Source organism: Tachysurus vachellii, chromosome 9 (genome assembly GCF_030014155.1).
Source record: "Tachysurus vachellii isolate PV-2020 chromosome 9, HZAU_Pvac_v1, whole genome shotgun sequence".
Taxonomy (NCBI): Eukaryota; Metazoa; Chordata; class Actinopteri; order Siluriformes; family Bagridae; genus Tachysurus; species Tachysurus vachellii.
In genome coordinates this window covers 16,445,816-16,468,501 of record NC_083468.1, presented here as the reverse complement: position 1 = coordinate 16,468,501, position 22,686 = coordinate 16,445,816, and the positions used below count along the sequence as shown (strand labels likewise).

The window sequence follows — 22,686 nt, the reverse complement described above, 5'->3', positions numbered from 1 at the left end:
AATGAGAGCTTGTGATTTCTGGCAACATGAAGGACAGTAACCATTGCACTCTAATTGTGAGTATGGCCAATGATGCAAGAATGTTGAGATAGGCTTAACTAAATATTGTGTGACTTAGTGCAGTGACTGCCTGTAGGAGTGAAGACAGCAGAGCACACCATGTGATCCCCATACACAGACACAAGTAAAAAAGATTTGTGGAATAAATGTATCCAATGTCATGGGCATTCCAAGTAAGATGATTATTGCATTTAATACCCTGGAATATTAGCATTTAAGTTTTAACTGTGTCGACCTGTGTGTCATGACAAATAGCCCTGGTGCTTGTGAGTCCGATTTGTTTCACGGCCCTAGTCAGTCCATTGCTTGCACGTTTTCTACACGTAGAAGGCCACAATAGCAAAGAGCTCATACTAATATTTCATCTTGTATTACCCAACACATATATAATTTTATATACAAATCTCTCCCTCCAAAATGTTTATTTTAGTTGCTAGTGGAATGCTAGTTGCACCAGTCTCTGAATTCTGATTGAGCCATTATTACTATGTAACCAGTAATATTTTGCCAACTTCATAGTTCCGTGACTGGTGACTTGAAGCAGAAAAGCTTAGTTAGAAATTCTGATCTATAATCCCATATTCATCTTTTGTTCACAAGTCCAAATTGTAGCAGTAGTTCCTTTGGGATTGCTGGAACTGAAGAGCCTTTTAGAAGTGGGTTATCAGCCTGCAAATTAATGCCAAATATCACAGGCAGAAATGTACCCTCAAGACACTAGCATGCTGGAGACACAAGACCTTCCAAATATGCAAAGTAAAGAATTTATTTGAATTTACTTTAATGTATAGGTGACAAATAAAGGATCCTTCTTCATGGATAGCCTCCATGCATGCCTCCCTTACTAGTTGGCCCTGCGGTGCCACCAAGGTGCAGGAGGTGTGCCAACTACTGTGAGATCAGACCACTATAATCAGAACTGAGGGAAAATCAACTGTCCCTAAATTTCTCCTAACCAGTTCTGAAATATTGTCACATGCTATTTCACTCTGACAATTTCGTGACAGATCTCTTTACCTTTTTCACAGAAGCTCCTCAGGTGGGCTCATCTGGCCATATGTTAGCCTCAGTGACAGCTACGAAAATACAGGTACTTTAAAAGAAACTGTAAAATACAGCTTACAGCAGGTACAACAGGTACAGCAGGCTTGACAGTACATATTTCTGGGAGAGTAGTGTCTGCAACAAGTTTGGCTAAACAAAGGAGGACATTTGTCCAAATGCCATGTCAAATTGTTGCTAATTTTGGTTCTCCTTAATGGAGCTGGACATCCTGCTGGAAAGGATGTATTGGTCCATGAATGGCCTCACCATCTACTGTATGTCTTTATGCCTCTATAACTGATTCTGCCCACAACACACAGAATTTAGCAAGTTGACCATAGAGTCCTAACTGTGACTAGGAGATGGCATTTCTGCATGTATTGGAGATCATTTTGTCCATGCATCGAAGGTTAACAAACTCTGGAGGTTTGGAGTTATATTATTAAAATTTTGTAAACCAACTGACTGACCTAACAGGGCTCCATGAAAGTAAACCCACAGAGTGTTCTTTGTTGTGACCAGTATATGGCACATGGCAGTATTTATACTGAACATTGGCCGTCTGGTTCTCTGGAAAAAATCCCTTTTCAGGAAACCCACAAGAGGAAGAAACCTTGAGAGAAACCAGACTTAAAAGGAAACTCATTTAGAGTTTTAACATTATGTATGTTGTGTCAAATTGTAGTTATTAACCTGCCACTGATGGTGATTTGAGTTTAAACTGTTTTAGGAATTTCAGGCTGTCCTAGGAAGAAGATTCACAGCCATCTTCAGGGTGTCTGTCTGGTACCATCAACATGTTTTTGTGAATTCAGGGTTCAGATGAGTGTCCCATGATCCTGAGTAGAAATTACGAGCTGAAGCAAACCTTTCTTTGGAAGATATGTGTTCCTATTCAGAGGTTGGTTTGAATGCAGCAAAAGAAGCAATCAGCCCCAGGAAGTCTGTGCTGCTGTGACCTGGGTGAAACCATGCATTTTCTCCAGGTTCTACGACACCCTTCCAGTAGTGCGTGTGTGTGGCAATATCTACGATTCGCTGTGCAAATGGAAAGGAATTTATTGAGCGAATTCTTCCTGCCTCTAGCAGGGGCTCCAGGATTTTATTTGTATCCAGGAAAATGGGAAACTCCTGTTCTTCACCGTATGCACATGTTAAATGTTTATTAAAGGTGCATATTATCTTTCCAGAAAAATGATTTTGTTTGTTTTAGTGTAAAAATTAAATATACTTTTGTAAAGTTCACTTCATACAATCAGGTTTGCCTTTGCCCATATTTCTGAAATTGCCTCCAATGGATATTACCTTTAGCAACTTGAGTGGTTTTGTTGTCCTGCAGTATCAGAGTATCCTCTCGTGACACACCTAATTCAGTGAAGCACACACAAACAGAAATGTGTATACTTAGAAATGATGATAAATAGTAACACACAAATTACTTTTATACCCAACAAACATGTTTAAATCTGGTGAGCTTGATTCAGCCTTATGTAATTTATTGTATTTGTGGAACAAATGCTGAGGCAAACATTCAGTAAGATTGCTGTTGTTGTTGATAAGCTTGTTCTTTCGCTCTGCATGCAAATGTTCCTTATACAAAGCTTTCTTACAGTTACTGTATGTTTAATAAACGGTGAGGATCATATACTGCAGCAGACAACACAGTGCAGTCCTAGCATTGTGATTTTGCATTTCTCTCGGTTTCCTTGCTCAAAACAATTTACCCAGTAAAGGTGTATAACTTCATTGGCCACCCAGGTGCAAAATTTCAAGGTGATTTTAAGAATGTAAACTTAAGTGCACTTATCATAAGCAGGAAGCAGCTGATAAAACCTGTGTGGGAATTTCCATTGCCTCCTGCTACCAGAGTAAAAGCTATCTGAGAAACGTGATTGCAAACTGGTTATCAGCTATCAGCATAATCTAAAATGCTTAGTGTTTATCCTTTATTCAGTTCTATTAACACTTTTAGTGGCCACAAAGCTCTAGATTGAAAATGTACTGTACATAATTTTTTATGGGTAAATGAAAGAAAATGAAGCATGATTAATGGCAAAAGGACTTCATTTTTAAAAATATAAAGAAAAATTTCAGAGGAAGCTTAATTAATACATTTCACAGCTCAACATAAACACTGTGTGCTTTCATTTTAACAAGTCAGAAAACCAACACACAGAAAATGATGTCATGTTTCATTGAGGTTTGGAAAACTCAGCGTCTCGCTGTCCAAGTTTGTTACTGCAGGTTGTGTAATCTTACTTCCTCTAAGGAAATTGATGAAACCCAACCTAAACACTCTGCCTCCTGCGTCTTACATGTTGCTGCAGGCTTATCATCTGTCCCACACTCAGACATATCAGGTCGAGAAGCCTCACATGATGAGCACAGAACTAATGTGTTTTCTCCTCTCTTGTTCATGGTGACCCTGGGTAATATAGACTGAGTAGACTTTTTGTCTGTTTTTGTAAGTGAGTACCAACAGTGAGGACCTATTAAAGCCACAGCAGGAAAACGCCACATGCAAGGGCTAGAAGCTTCTGCTAGTGCCAAACATTTGCCTTCAGCAGTCACTACTCAGCAGGATGATGGGCCCCTGCTAGTTCTACAGTGCCTGGAGAGCAGCTAGTGTATGTAGATATGGAAAAGTCACTTCGTTTTTCAATATGACGAGGGAGGGGTGGATAGAGAGTAGTGACAAGTAATTTGTTTTCAAAATTCTAAGAGCATGTGGTCATGAGTGAAACTCTCATGTAGTAAATGCAGCAAGAGATAAAAAGAAAGATAAAAACCATAGACACTGACCAAGGTCATTTAGATTGCAGTACGCTCTCCATTCTGAGTTGCTCCTATTCCCTTTCTGTGTGAAATAAAACAGGTTAAGGTTAAAAACATTTTAATTACGTTCAAAGCTTGTTTTTGTAGTTATGTGAAAAGGTTGTGTGTGGGTAATTGGATTGTGTGTGTGTAGGTGCTTGCCTTCAGAGTTAGAGTGCCATCCAGATTGTTAGTGTTGGAGGAGGTTATGTTGCACTGGGCCACGGTGTGGTAGCTTGGGTTGGAGAAACACTGACCACTGCTGCTCTGAGATGTGTCTGATAGAAAGAGAACACATTTAAAATGTTGGTTTAGAATACATCATTGTCAAATGGTCTGGATAGGCATACAGTAATCAAATCTGTGCTTTTATTTCCTTTAAAAAACAAGTGAGTGCAATGCAGCAAATTAATCACTTCACAAAGGCAAATGATTCGATTTTAATGATAGACCTTTCATCAGGATTTTAGGGCTGTAATCAATATCAGAGTGGGAACCACCTGGCCAAAATAAATTCATCTTAAATGTGTTTTCTTATGATGTGCCTTTGTGAGGGTTTATTCATGTGCTTTCTATGAAATATATGCTCTAAGCACATTTCTTTAGCTTACCTCAAACATCACTTGGCAGATTAATTTTTTTCCTAGCTACAAGCTGGTGTGGTTTTTTTAATTAGTTACCTACAGTATTAAGTTGAAGAATGTTAATGTAAATAGTGTACCTCCAAAATCCTGGTTGTAAGAAATGGACTTTTAGGTTTTAGCTCGATAAGGCTTTGTATATGACCTGAGAGTGTGTTTTAATTGATGGATAAAAAGACAGCTGTTAGACCAATGAATTAAAAATATACTGCTGCCAATTTTACACAACACCTTCTGTTATGCTACTCTGATGTGCTCGCTCGGATGTGCCGAGATACATTTATTTCCAACCAAGAAAATAGCAACTGGAAGAAGTGAGGAACAAATTGGCTTAAATCCAACCAAATTAGCAATGCACAGGTGTTACTACTATACACATATACTCATACTACAACCCCAAATGCCCGGCCATCTTTAATCCGCACAGTAACTGCTTATTATTTTACTTTGAAAATGCAACTCTTGCAAAATCCAAAATCCAATCTCACACCAAACACAGAGCATTAGATGTGCTGCACAATACAAGAGACCCAGCACACTGACAGAGAAAGATCTTGCTATAACCTCAGCATTGGGGACAAAGTAAATGTCTTGACGTTTTTAATGCTTTATTGACACAACTTTCTCACCAGAGAGTGAGTAGTCAGTGTTGGTGATGTGCAGGGCTGGTGTGTAGGACACACTTGGCATGTCCTGACCCTTCTCCCTCTGCCTCTGTCTGTACCACACAAACAGGCTAAGCATGGCCATGATGATGAGGAGTAGGAAGATGATGCCCATGACGGCACCAGCTGACTGGCGCTCAGAGCTCAGGGCTGGACTGATCTTAGTGTAGGGGTTTAGCTCCTCCATCATCAGGGCCACTATTACACACAAACACAACCTTTTAATAGATCTTCACTGTATTCAAAACAGAAAAATACAACAATGAGAGAAACAGAGGGTGAGAAGATTCTGAAAAAAAACATTTTTTTTTTTTTTTTTTTACAAATTAACACAAGATATCAAAATACATGTAAATGTACTTAAACATGAGTGGGACGAAAATTTACCAATTGGTTTAAATGAGTATTAAAGTCAAATCCACTGCTTGATACTGTGAATAACAGTGCGTTTCATCAGGGTTATAGATTCATTGACAATAACCTTAATACACTGTGACCACATTTATTGTTAAATTTATTTCATATTGTTGAATTGCCCAGTCCAAATATTTAAAACCATTTAGACTATTATCCAAAACTAATGAATGTGGTAAAATTATGTGTGTACATGAGACATAAAGCATAAATAATGACCTAACCGCACCACATGTGTGTATGTATGAGAAAACAGTGTTATTACCCTGATCACAGCGAATTCCTTTGTATCCAGGACTGCAATAACAGGTTCCAGTCACATAGTCACAGGTGGCATTGTTCATGCACTCACACAGCTGCTGACAGCCGTAGCCAAAGGTCCCAGGAGGGCATTCTGCAGACAGAGTAACACATAGAGCTAATATGCACTGCTTGAACACTACAGTTATTCTCACCTACCACTCACCTATTCTCACTCAGCACCGCAGCTAAATTATGCAACCCTGTTACTTTCCTAACAAACAGACTGACAAATTCAGAATAGCACTCACTTTGCTCGCAGCTGCTACCAATGAAGCCTGTGCGACAGGTACACTGGCCTGTGATGTGCTCACAATCTGCACCATTCTGACAGCGACACACCTCAGCACAGTCACGCCCATAGAAACCTGATGGACAGCCTGAAATAGTAAAAGAGCAAATATTTTAAGTGTTCAGTGTGAACCCCAGAACAGGATAGAGACGCTTCAGCAAATGATAAAGGTGAGCACTCAGTTAATGATCCTTTTCTCTAAGGGGACGAGAAGACTGAAACCATGTCAGCAAAAATGTTTTCCAAAGAACAACAGATCCACCAGTTTTTCTTTAAATCTGGCACTTGTCTGTACACAGAAAGTCCACACAGCAAGGACACTAAGGTAATGAGCCCATTGGAGAAAAACATTGCAGCAAAAGACAAACAGATTTCATCATCCTAGTAAAATGAAGTAGAATCAAGAACACACCACTGCTCATATGAAAAATGAATGAGGACCAACTGGGAACAAACAAAAATTACTCAATAGTATATCAGTGATTAATTGAGTGCACAAAGTGACAGACAATGCTGTGGTTAGGATATTTGTTTGCATCATGTGGATATCTGTATAACACCATCTATTGTGACATGAGAAAGGTAAGATCTTAATAAGATCTGTGCTTCATATGAAATATCCATTTATATCTCAAGATTAGTTCTGTCATTATTGAATATTTGAAAAGACAATATACATGGTTTTCCTGTCTTTTTAATAACTTCTGTGCTTTTACTGCAAAGCCAGCAGGTGCCACTGTTTGACTATGTGTGTATGGGTGCATTTTTGTGTGTGTGTGTGTGTGTGTGTGTGTGTGTGTGTGTGTTTGTGTGTGTGTGTGTGTGTGTTTGTGTGTGTGTGTCTGAGAGAGAGAGAGAGAGAGACGGAGAGAGAGAGCGAGAGAGAGAGAGAGAGAGAGAGCGCGAGAGGGAGAGAGAGAGAGAATGAGGCTCACGCTGTGTGCAGTAAAGGCCCGTCCAGCCAGGGCTGCACCTGCACTCTCCATCATAGGCACTACACTGGGCTCCGTTGTGACAGTTGCATGAGTTGAGGCAGTCAGGACCCCACTGCCCTATGGGACATGCTGCAGATACCAAACATAGCATAACATGTAGGTTACTTAACAACCCAAGTTCCCATTTGCACAATTCTCATAAAATATCAACGTACAGTATGCCACACATAGTAGATAAACATGTACAAAGTGTGGGCAGGTGCATGCATAAAAGTTTGTTTAACTATAATCACATGAGAATGAAGAAGAAAGGAAGTTAGACAGACAGAGGTAGAAGAAGGGGAGAAGAAAAAAGCAGAGAGTTGACAGAATGACAGAGAGGAAATTCAAAGGGGTTAATTGATTCATACCCTGTGAGCAGTCGTCTCCAATCCAGCCGGGGAGGCACTGGCAGGAGCCGTCAATAGGGTTGCACGTGCCGTTGTTCAAGCAGAGACACACTTCAGCACAAGCTTTCCCATACCTGCCACTGGGACACACTGCCAAAGACACAACTCACTCAGCACATGGAACTGCTCTGAAGGTGCCTTAACATAGAAAATCCATAAAGCAGCGCAAATATGAAGCCCCATTTTTTTAACATATATACATGTATTTAACATAAGAGATGTTTTGAAAAATACTGTTAAAATAAAGATGTATTTTTAAGATTGAAATACTTATTATTAATATTTATTCACATGGATTATTTTACATATTATTATTACTATACACACATTACTATACACATACACATATTATTATTATGAATATTATTGTACATATTCTAAATATTATCATTTTAAACATCCCGATAATTATAGAATTGGTCATCGAAGATCATATATGTGAAGTCAGAACACACACATATATAGATCCAAAGTGTGCAATCCAGTATTTGGCAGGCTACCAAAAGACAAAAGACACTGTCTATGTGATCTATGAAGCAATATTTGTAAGTAAACCTCACAGGGTGGAGTGACAGAGCCTTAAATTATCAGCACAACTACACTTAACTCTTCATGTACTACACCAATTCAGGTGAGATTTCTTTTATTTTTGAGAGAGCCAGGACATTAGATGTTAGAGAATGAAGGAATGAGTGATATGGATTCACAATCTGCTTGAGCAGACCAGGCACATCTATCAGGCTCCCCATTTATCCATCTGTGCCTATTCACCATGCACAAGAACAAAGACGACTGATGTGCCGTGGAATTAAAATTAGAGCTTATGTACATTTTTAATAAAAGGAATATTTCAGCTTCCTTCTGACATTCGACTCATTTAGAGATTTCATTTCAGATTAAACTTCCATCGGGTCTTTACTGCCCCTCACTCGATTCTTTTGAGAGAGAAGGACAGGGGAGTTTAATCAGGTACATACAGCAAAATCTTTGCCCCCTCACTAAAGACAAGGAGAGGAAGCAGTAGCTGGTAAACAGGCGCCTGTGCTGTGTAGGAAATATGGGATGGCACCGAGGAATCAGATAAGGTGTCTCCTTTAAAGAAAAGTTAAAATTAAATCTTTGTGACAGTGGCTTATTTTAATAATCATATCTCTACGGACCTCCTTCCTTAAGAAAAAGCCTCTTTCAACTCCCTCAAAGCAGACTCTTATTAGCTAGAGGGATTCACTCCTTCTTGTTTCAGGGGTATAGTCTCTTCTTTTCAGCATCATCCTCCTGCCTGTCAGAGCTTTATTAGAGCTCTCATGGACATATTACTGTAGCGCTGGACAGCTGAGGACATCAAAACTGACTGAAATACAGTTCTCCTGTGCCCTACTCCTCTTCTAGTAATTATGATCTAGACAAATTAACCCAGTTTTTTTCTAGGCTTCTTTCCCAGAGTCCTATCCTTTTTCTGCTTTAACATATTAAACATTTATTCATGAGACAACTCTGCAAGCCATGAAAGTGAATTCTATATATGCTCATTGCTTTTCTTTATTCATGAAAAGACTGGTTAATTATTATGTGGAGTTGTATATTTCATTTAAAAGCCTCTGGTAGATGCTGTGGAAGGGGAAGCGGATATTAAGGTTTGTTAGTTTGAGTCGGAAATATGCTTTACTGACCTGAAATACAACTTAGAGCCAATATGTATTTCTATAGTAGTCTTACCACACGCTCTGTATTTACTCTCTTTAAATAGTGAAAGAGAGCTGTGGTATCCTTCATTCAGATGACTGCCAAAGAATAGAAGCCACAGTGTGGGGCAGAGCACCGGTTTATCTCTGTTTCTAAAGTATGAATAAAAATATTTATATATCCTATAATAGAATTCTTTACTATTGCATACCTGTCATGTCTAAAAGTTTGCACATGATACTAAGGTTCCTTTTCCAAGATGGCGGCAGGGTAGTAGCATGCAGCGGCCACTCCGGATTCAATACAAACTGTTTACATGCTGTTTTGCACACTGTTTTTGCTCTTTGCACATGCTGTCTTACATTTCAGTCGATTGCTGTTTTGCACAATACATTACAATGCCTCATGTAACTTCTGCTATAATACTAATGTGTTCATTCCAGTATTTCTGAACACGCAATATTGTTTGAACATACAGTATTTACACTGGTTGGTGCTGTTTCTGTTTATTGTTTTTTTTGTGTATTGTCTTTTGTGTAATGTCTATTTTTTGTCCTGTACTGTCTTTTTTGTCTTTTGTCCTGCACTGTTTGCACCAGGTTGCACAGATGCATTTTATGTGGCTAGGACTAACTTATTAAGTCCTTAGCTCTGTCTTTGTTTTATGTAGCACCATGGTCCTGGAGAAATGTTGTCTCATTTCACTGTGTACTGCAACAGCTATATATGGTTGAAATGACAATAAAACCTTTTTGACTCTTGGATGTTTGCCGTCATTAGAAATATACAAATCTTATGTGTTTTTTTTTTTTTTTTTTAACAATCAAAGCAATACTGCCTCAGACACACACACACCACACACACACACACCACACACATACACACACACACACACACACACACACACACACACACACACACCATCCTCCATGTTGGTTCATGAATAGTTACATTATGAATGAAAAATAAATGAAGGTGGTGTGAAGAAGACGAAGTTTATTTTTTAAATAAAAGCACTTTCTAATATAACTTTTTATTCATTAAAGAATGATGCATTTTTGTCAGTTTACAGATAATGTTGTGTAATGACCATGAAACAAGTTAGCATTGGTTTTCACTTAAAGTACATTATAAGAGTTATAAATAGTCACTCACCTTACCCACAACATGCTGAGATTTTATTTACTCCAAGAGAGTGGAAAAGAGAGATCTCTCTTTCACTCTCTGTGGGTAAATAAAAAACACAGCACCCCATGTTACAAGAAACTGTAAAGCACAAACTCTTCTTGTACTGAAGGTTATCCCATCTTAAATACATGAACTCATGGCAGAAAACTGCACTTCAAATCTTTTTATTTGATGCATTCGCCCTAAAATGACCTGTTTATATTATAATAGAAACAATCATTTATTGTGGATTAATAAAAAAAACATTAGTTTACCTTGCAACTTGCACTACTGTAATTTACTGTGAAATCTAGAGGTTAACAGCTCGCAAATGTCTTTGATGGTAATGTAAAAGCATCATCAGATTGACATTTGATAGACATGATTAATTAATACATTTGGATTGAAAGGAGACCATGTAATAAATCCACACTTTATACAGGACCAGCTCTCTACAACCGGTGGCACAGTATTAATGAGCTCTACTTTTCTGTCCTTGAAAATGGTTTTCAAAGCTGAATAAAAAAAGAAAAATCCCAATCATTAGCCTGAAACCTATAATCTCTATGAAATTTGTCACGTCGCTGACTGACAAAACAGGTTGAAAAATACAAACCAAAAGTAAGCTCTAAGGTGATTATATAGTTTGGCTCACCAGTGGTCCAATCGACTAAAAAACCCATTATAGTTTAATGAAATATAATTTACAAAGACTTTCCTTACACACTGTAAAACATGAACTTCAAATGTTAAAAGGGGAATGATTTATTAATCAGAAAGTTTTTTCATTCCCAGGTAGATGACATCAAAAAAAGCTAAAGATTTTATTCCCCCTCCCTCTTAACAAATGGCACATAATTTCTTAATAATGGCACACAATGCATAAGTGGTGTCATTTCATTTGATTTATATTCCCTAAGTGCGTGATGCAGAATAATTGACAGGGCTTTCATGGTGAAAAACTGCCCTAGATTTCAGTGTTGTATGTATGGAAAGCACAGCCATGCCAAATGAACTATGTGTGGCTATGAATATATTTAGTTAAAGCTCTAGGTTAGAATTCTGATTATTACACTTTTTAGTTTTATTCTGGCAGTCGGGTAATTTCTTAGGTCCGATGTTTGGACAGACAACCTTATTTCAGACCTGGTATCACACCATTTGATGAACTGGTGCCTCAGCTGATAACAAGATTGAAAAGTGGCCCTACTTAATAACTTAACAACACTGGCTGACTAATCATTTGGAAATACATTTTTGTCACCACGTATTAGCAAGGCTTAAATGCACAGACAACATCAGAGACCAAGAGAGCTTAAAATAGGAACCCAAGCTACCAAGTAACACCTACAGACCAAGAGAAATTAACAAAATGTATTAGTGCTCTAACAGAGATAGTTTCAGTTGTGATACTCATCTAATTGTCATACCCAAGTGTTCAATTATGTGTCCTCAAACATAGCAAAAAAGTAGACAATCTGTTTGTCTCAAATACGAAGCTACTGAATGCTTGGCACTTTATTGTCTTCTTTTCTTTCCCTTGTTCAAGAGCATTGAACAGGATAACCACGGCATTGATCTGATGCTTCACTGTTTGTCTCAGTCAGAAAGAATGGCCTCAGCAATATTCAGATTTCCTCTGAAGGTTATTTGTCAGTGTCAGTGATAATGCCAATTATATGCAGTGCTATGGATAAGCGGAGTTGACTGTCGCTGTGCCACAAATGAGTACCGTACTCCGCTCCCCACTGAGTGCCATAGTGTACCAGTCTGGGGATCACATAGTGCAATATGATCATTAATTATATCACCTTAATGTTGTTATAATTTTTTACATAATCTGCCCCACTGCAGCTGATATGAGCTTTAACACAATGTCGCTTCATTAAAGTTATGTATCAAAAGCTGTCATCATCCTTTGTAGTAAACTGGATGTGTATGAACAGTCATTGCATCAGCTAGATCAGAGGCAGATTAAACACAAGATACATGCAAGATACATTACTCTAGAGACAGAGAGGGAGTGAGGAAGTGGTAAAATGAGACGAAGGGAAGAAGAGTTACTTGCCTTCATTGCACAGTGGGCCAAAAAATCCAGAGAGGCATTCACACTGGCCTGTAACATGATGGCATGGGCCAGTGCTGTGCACACACTGCGGGCATGTCTGACTGCAGCGATGCCCATAGAACCCAGGAGAACAGACTGTCATGGAAATGAAAGAGAGAAGATCAGGTAGAAGAAGAGAAAAAAGTAGCAAAATAAAAGAGAAGTAGATTAAAGCTCATAGAAATATTTATTGCATTAAGAGACATAGCATTGTACTGTAGAACACTTTTGAGCCATAAAGGAGCTTGTGAAAGCACATAAAATAGTTCCAATAAACTAAGTTTAATAATGCTAAATATGCAGTATTTTTATATGATGACATCTCTACAATAGATAGAAACAACTGTTTGTTGTTCTTTCTCCAGTCTCCAGCTCCTGCATATTAATCAAGCTTTCCCCAAAGTGGTACTCCTCGTTCATTTTTCTTCATTACAAAATTTCTTTAATTGTGAGTTTCTTTAATTTCTGTAGTGCTAAGCAGTGAGGGAAAGCAGCATAGGCTTGGTGACCTCACCTTCTGTGTGTGGCGGACCCCTTGTAATTAAGATACTGTAGAAAAGTCAATACAGTGGAGAAGATTTATCACATCCTTTTTTCTCAATTCTCTAATGCCTATACACACAAACAAACTTCCTCTTCTGTGCCCAAACACAGAAATACATTTTGTTCACTGAAACATGATCAGCAATCAGAAGCCTTATCATTTGAGCACACTGGTGGAGAAGGAAGAAGAGGATGTGTGAGAGGTTACTTTGATGAAGGCCATCCATTGCCCCAGGAAGCAGGGCCTGGAGTGTGAATGCAGTGATTATGAGCTAGCCCATGATGAAGTGCTGGCTGGCCTGCACTTTTAACTCAGGGTTAAGTGCTGCTCTTCTCAGACTCTCACTGGGACACCCACTTAACTCCACATGGGACAGAATCCACATTTATTAACATGACCCATCGTCATTTGAGCAATTGAGGGAGAGAGATATTAAAGGGAATGCTTACATCTTTTGCAGGATGTGCCACGGTAGCCTGGAGCGCACACACAGGTGCCATCCTCAGGGGAGCATGAGCCTCCATTCTGACACGAGCAGGTCATAGAGCAGTTTGACCCCCAGAAGCCCTGAGGGCAGACATTGTCACAATGGATACCTGTTTAAAAAGAAACACATACATAAACACAGATTATTACAAAAAATTTTATGTCAAAATTATCAAAGAGACAGGACAGTGACAGGAAATGACAACAAAAGCCAAATCAAATATAAGACAAGCGGAGTTTGGAGTAGAGAAAACTTAAGCAGCATTTTTGGGAAGCAGTGAAAGAGCAGTGCTGTGGCAGACACTGCTAAATCTAAGATTTTCCAAAATAAGTAACACGTGACACAAACAGTGTACAGCACCGTGTGAGCACTCCACATAAGTGTGCTTCTGTATGCAAGTCTGAGAGTGAGGTTAAGCTGACACCCAGGAGGCCATGTGTATTGCGCTGAACAGAGTGGTAGCACACTCTGAAGACATCAAGTCCCAGTTTTGAAAGCACTGGGTGTGCGGGTTCAGGCGTTTCTTGGCCATGGCACTGTGCTCTACTCCATATGTATTTTTGATCAGACCAGGCCTTCTTGCCAGTGCAGCATGTTCATTAACAGGGCCGAGTCCCCCGAGCGGCCTGGCCTCCTCTCCTATTCTCTTTTAGCTGTGCTAGGGTTTGTGTGAAAAGCAGTAGGGAAGCTGTCCACTAATAAAACACACATGCATACACACACACACACACACACACACACACACACACACACACACACACACACACACAAGATTGCCTGCCTGTCAAAATGGAAGTGTTGAAATGCTATGTGCAACACTAGCACTTTAACTCAGAGAGGATAATGTGTACTCTTTCCACTTTGTAATATATACATAGATACATATAAAACCATGCATACAATAATAACCACATATGCATACAATAAACACCAATAATCACCAATAAACACCAGACATCATCGATAATAACCAATTAGAAATCAGCTAATCTTAAATATGAAGAAGAGGCAAGAAAAAAGCGCTATGACTATATATAGTGAAGATTAATTGCATCATACACAAAGATTGAGGTGGTAGAGTTCAGCGAAGACACACATTTCAAGCACACTTTCATGCAGCTGCTTTTTCTCATGAGCCCTCATTTGAAATTTCCTTTGACTGAGTCTTCTCTGTGTGAATGACATCGCCATTAAAGGAGCATTAGTGAATCAGCTGAATTAGGTTTGTGTTCAAGCCCAGCCTCCATACCTGTACAGATTCCATGGGGGTGGGTATGGGGGTGTGTGGGGGGTTCAGAAAGATGATGGTGATGTTGGATAATGATAACTTGGAACCCACAGGGGCAAGCGATTATGACAAACCTAGCCTAGAAACTTCAAAGAGGGGGCAAGCCCAATTGTGCTCCAGTGTGCAAGGGCAGAAACACAGCGCTTTACAGTCAGCAATGGGTAAGAATAGAAAAGTGCACAAAAGCTCTAATGGTGACAAACGAAAGGCATGCAGAGTGAAGTAAAGAATGAAAAGCAAGAAATAAAGAAAAAAAGGAGTATAAACTGATATGACGGATGAAAATTAGAAAATGACAATACACATACAATTAACACGAATGTGAAATACATAAAGCAGTTGTGATTGTTATTCTCATATTCTACATGTTATGTGAGAACATCCAGCAGGCCAGCAGGACTGAATGAATAAGAAGTAAGTGGAGAAAAAACTGGGGTAAATATATAAATAGTAGGGATTTATGAGGTGAAATTCCTTTCAGTCCTATATTAAAGCCGAGGAAAACCACAGACAGATTATGTTATTGTCAGTCCTCACTGTAAAGACCCTACCAGAGACAATAAAATACCTGTGTTTTTTCAACTTTGGAACAAGACACACTTGACTGGCTGTAATTTAATCTAGAAATAAAATACTGTAGGGACTAGCTATGTTTGTTCCTTCAAAAAATCTTAACACAGTAATTTGATGATAAAAAGAAATGGTTCATATTGACAAAGTGGTGCTTGCTAGTTACATTATTTGCACTGTAAAATTAATCTAATATATAACTACATCAGTCTGCTTTAAGACACTTTCCTTCTCATCTTCCTTGCTGGAGGTAGTCACATGTAGACGTGTTTGTCCAATAAATGTAGATTTATTGGGGAAAATACACATGCCATGCCTAAGCTGAAATATGTAATCCATTCAGAACAGTAGAAACTTTACTGATATTTTACTGTATAATATTCTATACTTCAGATGCATGTATTGTTCTATTTCCCACTATGTGAGGTATATTCTATTGGTATAAGCATCAATTTCATGATCCCTAGGCAAAAAATAATGTCTATCTGGTAATCCTTCAATATCCTTCCTTTTTTCCCTTCATACTATAGAATGAATGCAGCTTCCAACCTCATCTCTCAAGCTAACAGGTTATTTTTTCTGTATTTATGAAATATATTTTGTGAATTATATAACTATGCTTTATGTTAGTATGTACTGGAAAGGAAAACAAAAACTCTATTTGCTTATATTGGCCTTTTCCATAAACTTTATCATATACTGTATTTTAGGTTGCCCTTTTATGTATTTTACAGCTATATTAGCATTGCATGTGGAGTTATAGAGAAATATTCACACTTTTGGTAACTCAGCAAAATATGATTTGCCTTGCTATAGAAATTGTTGTGCAGTTGCCAAGCTCATCTCTCAAACAAAAAGCAAAAAACACATTTTGTGACTATGTGCAGAATAAATGGAGCGAGAGAAAGAGAGAGAGAGAGAAAGAGAGAGAGAGAGAGAGAGAGAGAGAGAGAGAGAGAGACAGACAGACAGACAGAGACAGTGTTTGTGTGTGTGTGTGTGAGAGAGAGAGAGAGAGAGAGAGAGAGAGAGAGAGAGAGAGACAGAGTGAGAGAGAGAGAGAGAGAGAGAGAGAGAGAGTGTGTGTGTGTGTGTGTGTGGGAGAGAGAGAGAGAGACAGAGACAGTGTGTGTGAGTGTGTGTGTGTGTGTGTGTGTGTGTGTGTGAGAGAGAGAGAGAGAGACAGAAAGAGAGAGAAAGAGAGAGAGAAAGAGAGAGAGAGAGAGTCTTGCTTCTGTTTAACACACTCAACACACAAGTTTCTGTTGCCATTGCAGTGATACCCTAATAGACTTAGTATAAAAAACATTAATCTCTCTAACTCTAAGTCAAAAGGGATATTTTACAGTAGGACAGCCAGTGTGATAGGGTAAAAATGCTTTCAGTAGCCCAAGAAAGACACTTCAGCTGCTGTGATATAAAAGATATATGTACACAGTGTAATACTGTACATACTGAACTATTCAACAGGGAGCTTTTCAGAGCTTGCTGTGTTACAGTCATTCTTCTTTTTCTGGAGCTCTCCACACATCGCTCTCTCTTGCTTGCCGTCTACCTTCTTTTGCTCTGTCTTACTCAATATTACATGTGCACACAGTTACTTTTGGAGTAAGCATTTAATCTCTTTCTTCCAAGTTCTCTCCTTTGATAAGCATATTCTCTAAGGTATGTCTCCACTTTTGATCATTACTCCATTGCTCCTTCTATCCTTCCAATTCTACACTTGCTTTTACACCTCTGCTAAGAAAATCACATCCATCTTATTTCCCTTCTCCATCTTTTTTTTTCATGCTGCTCTCACTCCAGTGCCTACAATGCATTTATTACCCTTTATATCGTAAATACATTCATACACTGCAATTCCCAATTTCTTGCCACATCCTCTTCTATCACCATTTGTGCAAAGACCAAATTGAGCCTTCATTCTCTTGTCTCGCATGCTGTATGCTCTTGTAGATCTTTGTGTCCCTGTATTTTCATAAATCACTGTCATGCAGTGCATGTCTCTTCAGATGTTCAATGTGTCTCACAGGCCCATTTGCACCCCGGTGACTCCATTAGGCAGGGCAGATGGCCGAGACCAGGGCAGGATTCAGAGCGTGAGATCTTTGCGCGACCGGCTCCTTCTTGCTTGTAATGAGAGCTGAATCCTTTCCCAGAATAGGTGCCTGGGTGATGCGAGATATAGAGACCCTGCATACTCTCTCCTGCCCAACCCTTCTCTCTCCTGCTGAACACAATGGCTGATCCTGTTCCACTCTCTAACTCAGCTAAAATGGACACACAGCCCTAGTTTTATAGCTGGTTCATATGACCATATGGCTTTAAAACTCTCCTGAGAGAGTACCGGGTAATTAGATTGCATGTTTTAAACTCTTCAAAAATGGCTAAATTGGGCTATCCCAATAATCTGCTCTTCTGATTAACTGAGAAAACTGTAGTATAAGCATTGTCCTATACAGATTATCACAGGCAACATAGTATAGCAAAGAAGTGGAAATATGTCCTAAAATGGACAAAATGCAACCAAACATGAGTGTTTTTCCCCCAGATTTGGGATGAACATGACCCAATGTAAATTCAGGTTCATATCTTGTCTCAGATCTGAGCTTAGAAAAGTGGGGTTGTAGCTGTATTCTGGGGGAGAGACTCAAAGGAGTTCATTACCATCATTTTATGGTGGCATGTGGGTCAGATGAAAGTAAGCATGACCTAACACTAGGCCAGCAGCCTTTGCTATCTGGGTGGCTTTGATATAGGAAACAGTGAAAGATCTGGTAATGGAATCCTTTGTAGACATGATGGCTTTATAGCAAAAAATATATCTGAATGAATTATTTAAATAGGCAGAATTATGTGCTGATACAATGCCATTGCAGAATATCAAATTCATTTTAATTCACCTTGTTTAGTGCTTAAAAATCACAAAATGATCAGGACATTTGGCTGGAGGCAGATTTGAGACTTTGAAGTAAATGAAAATGAACACTGATTTCTGCACTTTACCAGCAGAACAGGCTATTATAGTAATGTTCAGCTGAAGCCCAATTCAAATTCACATAATCGTGAGTATAGTAATTTGCTTAATTTTCCATAATTTCTCAAAGGGTTTCACAGACCTCATGGATACAAAAAAAGACGAATGAAAATGATACTCTCTCATTTATTGCTAATCACAGGCACGTTTGATTCTGGCAATGTTTTCTGTGTCATTACTTATGGTGTAGCTTGTCTCCAATGCCAAGCTTGGGAGCTTAGGAGTCATGTAACAGTCGATCATGATGTCTGCTGGTGTAATGTTAGTGTCACTGTTGCACACTGTTACTCACCAGTCCATCCTGCCAAACAGAGGCAGTAGCCACTGATGGGATCACATCTGTTGGCATGATTACAGTCACAGTGCTCCCGACACTCCAGCCCATAGGTGCCATCCTGACACGCATGCAAGCACACACACGCACGCACGCACGCACGCACACACACACACACACACACACACACACACACACACACAAACAGTAAGAACAAAATATGTAGCTAGAGGAAAGTGAAAATAGAATACTTGGAAATTCTGGTTACTCACAGCACAAGGGAGCTGGCAGTACTTGCCCGTCCAGCCTGATGCGCAGGAGCAAGAGCCATCGATGGGGTCACAGGCGGCCCTGTTTAAGCACATACAGGTCTGGTTACAGCTGAGACCCCATGTTCCACTGGAGCACAAGATGGAACAGTCCACACCCTGCCAGCCTGACAACAGACACAGAGAGAGAGAGAGAGAGAGAGAGAGAGAGAGAGAGAGAGAGAGAGAGAGGGCATAGCAGGCAGCCCATTAATTGATTTACTAATTTAAACACTTGTTATCAACTTTGATGTATCTAACCAGTGGTGGTAACTTTAGAATGCTGGTAATCCACAAGACTCACTACAGACTGCACTATAATGACTCTAACTTTACTCAAATGAGCCCTCTAAAGTCTATAATTAAAATGCAATCAATAGGTGGAGCTCAGGGAGGTAGAAAAGGGAAGTAAGGTCAAATCAGATTGAGGAGTTGGAAGACCTAAGCCTCCTGATGCCTGCACTGCACTGAGGTCAATGAACAGAATACTTGCATGGCTTCAGGCTACACATTAGGCAGTGAGAGAAAGAGTTAGTGAGAGAAAAAGAGAAGAAAGGCCACAGAGAACACTAGCTCTTAGCAGACTGGTGAATTATGAATGCGATGTAGATTAAAGGTGGTGATTGTAATGAGTTTGCTTCCAACCTGATGGGACTAGATCTGTAACTCTGGAGCTACTGCTGCTGTATGTCCTAACAGAGCATAAACCCTGTTTGTGCAACATCAATGGCTTCTTCATGCACAGTCAGCCAGATGCCACACACAGCTAAGACATTGTCCATTGTTTTTTTAATGGAAGAAAAGAAAATATAAGTATTTTAAACAGAACAATTTTATGGTGTACAAAATACAACAGTGGTAAAAAACTAAATGTGGACATGGCTTGGAACAAGACAACAATCCAAAATGTTTTTCCTCTATCAATCTCCAGAACTGAATTAAAGAAGACAGAGTTATGAGCTGTATAAAGAAAAGTTATTGCCAAGCAATATGGCAGAGTTAATATAGATATCTACAAAATTGTAAAATTGTACAAGATGTTGAAATATTACAAATATTACAACAGAGAGGATCTAAAATCTGTTCACACACACTCTCACACACACACACACACACACACACACACACTACAAACAATTTAAAATTCCAGGAAGGAATCACGAGTACTTGAAGGAAATCCCCAAAGCACATGGAGAATGTGCACAAAGTATAGAGGCTAGAATCAAATATACTGGTATGTACTGTATTCCATTTAAAATTCCACCTGTGTAATTTGTGCTTTATTTATATCTTAACGTTTAATATTGGGTCATTTTGATGCTTAAAGGATCAACATCGGAAATGTAAAGTAGATTTGTTGCTATAGAGAATAATATCCTTTTTCATTCAGTCATGAGTGTATAAACTTTTTCACACTATTGCACACACTCTGATCTTTGAGTTCAGTTTAGGCCATGCTGGTGTAGTATTACAGTCTAAACTGTAATTAATTCAGTTCATTTTATAGAACTTCCTCAAGGCTTTGTGGATCTTTTGTGTGAAGAAAGCAGTCTTTTGTAATACTTTTTTGTAATATGTGCTGAAGTTTAAAGGGAAAAAAGTCCATGTGTTTTGAGTTCTGTCCTCATGCATTCTAAATGCTGCATGATCTACTGGTAAGCAGATTACAATGAGTGCATCAATAAAGCAGTATTTACAAACCTAGAATAAGAATTCATCAATGACTGTCTTAAAGTGATGCAAGAACTGATTAAGTGAGCAATGGTAAATCCATTTTAATGATTCTGATTAAACAACACATTGATTTGTTGTGTGCTGTTCATGCTGCAACGTTGTTTGGGCTTATGTAAATATCCATAATTTATCTGAGTATCAGAGGGACAAAAACTGAGAAGGTGAGTTATAAAGAAAGAGTGTGAGAGAGATTGTACCCTCTTTGCATATGCAGGAGCCATCAATGGGAGAACAGGAGGCTTGATTATGGCAGTGACAGGCAGATGAGCAGTTAGTTCCATAAAATCCAGACGGACATGTCTGGGAGCAGTCATCTCCCTGAGAAAACACACACACACACAAACACACACACACACACACACACACATAGAGACACACACAGACACACTTTTAGGATTAAGTAGGATTAAAGAAATATCATCAGGTCATCAAATTCCTATAAGTAATCCTTTCGATAGTTGCTAGGGACAGCAATAACAGTTTTAATTTGATAACTTTCCTAATTAGAGGCATGAATTTTATTTTGGCAGCATCAGTCTTTCAGTGAACCTCCACATCATAGTAATAACTGCAAATCAACAAAATGTCTGAATGAAAACTCTATGTAAAAGACTGACCAAAGCCAATAAGACTGGTCATCATGTTTCAGAATCAGTAAGGTTTTCCCTCATTTACTCCTGTATGTCAGATTCAACTCATGAAGGCCCTGGTAATTAATGAGTTAACTAATGAGTTGAATCACATGTACAAATGAGGCAGAATGGAAAATCATGGATCTACAGCATATGGGCATAGAGGAAGCTTCAGTGCCTATGATGGAGCCCAGATTTAATGAGCAGACCATGTGAGACTGCCCAGCCTCTCAGCCCCTCATCTATCCATTACCATCCAGTGACTGGTGACTGAGCTCTCAAAGCCCTGGCTCTATTTGAGCCGGACCCTCTGCAATCTGTGTGCTTTAGCAGGATCCTATCTCCCTTAGCTGGCTATCTTAAGTACCTGGCTATGTCATCCCTACCTCTGATTGACAGCTGACATGTTGATTTAGCCTTCCAATTAGCGGTGTAGCAGCAGAGTGCAGGGTGGCTCCTGACTCCCTCGTGCAAGCAATGGGACAGAGCTCATTAGCATCTGGAACTATGTTTGAGAGGGAAGCCTGAATGAAATATTTCACTGAGCTGTGAGAGTAGCAGTCTCCCTCTCTCTCTCTCTCTGTTTGACTCTATTGCTCTCCAACATTCTGTCTCTATTTCACTACTATCTCTCTTGTGCACTCATTTCTCATTGCTATGCTTTTCTCCCTGCTCATCGTGCTCATCGTCTCACGCACGCTCCCACTCCATCTGCACCCATTCTCTCTCCACATGCCCACATGAAAAGCTTACATCTGCGAATTAATTTTTTATCAATCTACGTGCTGTTATCTTTGTTCCGCTCAAAAGTGACAACTTCCAGACTGCAAACGTTGGCAGTTCTCTTGAAGGGATTGTGGAGATGTGAAAGTAGTTTGTGAGTGTAGCAGCGCATGCAGCTGTAAAGTTTGTTGGCCTGACTTCCAGTAATTTGCTGGTGAGTGATCTAGTGGTAAAATAATTTCAGCCACTAATGAGACACAGGAATATGAATGCACTAGGTTTAAAGTACCCAATGAAGAGCTTTTTTTTTTTTTTTTGCTTGGAGTCACCAGAAACTTGTGTTTTTCTGCACAATCGTGGATTTAATAATTTGTATACAACAGGAAATAATTATGGTGTGACATCCTACAGGGAATACTTGCAGATGAACTTGGTGGAGACATTTAAAATGTATATCCAATACATTCCCAATGGTTTAAATACTGGCCTTATCCGTTGTAAAAGAGATGAGAAAGGAA

At 39.2% G+C, this 22,686-nt stretch overlaps 1 protein-coding gene across 1 annotated transcript in view; it reads right to left on the bottom strand.

Annotated features, from left to right (window-relative positions):
• The window catches only part of megf11 (multiple EGF-like-domains 11), a 96,126-nt gene that overhangs the window by 5,903 nt on the left and 67,537 nt on the right, over positions 1–22,686 (bottom strand). Inside the window, exons 12-24 of the mRNA XM_060877951.1 lie at positions 21,011–21,131; positions 19,044–19,207; positions 18,790–18,892; positions 13,565–13,711; positions 12,533–12,667; positions 7,576–7,704; positions 7,166–7,294; positions 6,190–6,318; positions 5,904–6,032; positions 5,189–5,422; positions 4,081–4,196; positions 3,907–3,961; positions 2,410–2,469 (exon numbers count right to left, since the gene is read on the bottom strand). Coding sequence (XP_060733934.1) covers positions 2,410–2,469; positions 3,907–3,961; positions 4,081–4,196; positions 5,189–5,422; positions 5,904–6,032; positions 6,190–6,318; positions 7,166–7,294; positions 7,576–7,704; positions 12,533–12,667; positions 13,565–13,711; positions 18,790–18,892; positions 19,044–19,207; positions 21,011–21,131 — 1,651 coding nt within the window. The remainder of the gene's footprint in view (positions 1–2,409; positions 2,470–3,906; positions 3,962–4,080; positions 4,197–5,188; positions 5,423–5,903; positions 6,033–6,189; positions 6,319–7,165; positions 7,295–7,575; positions 7,705–12,532; positions 12,668–13,564; positions 13,712–18,789; positions 18,893–19,043; positions 19,208–21,010; positions 21,132–22,686) is intronic.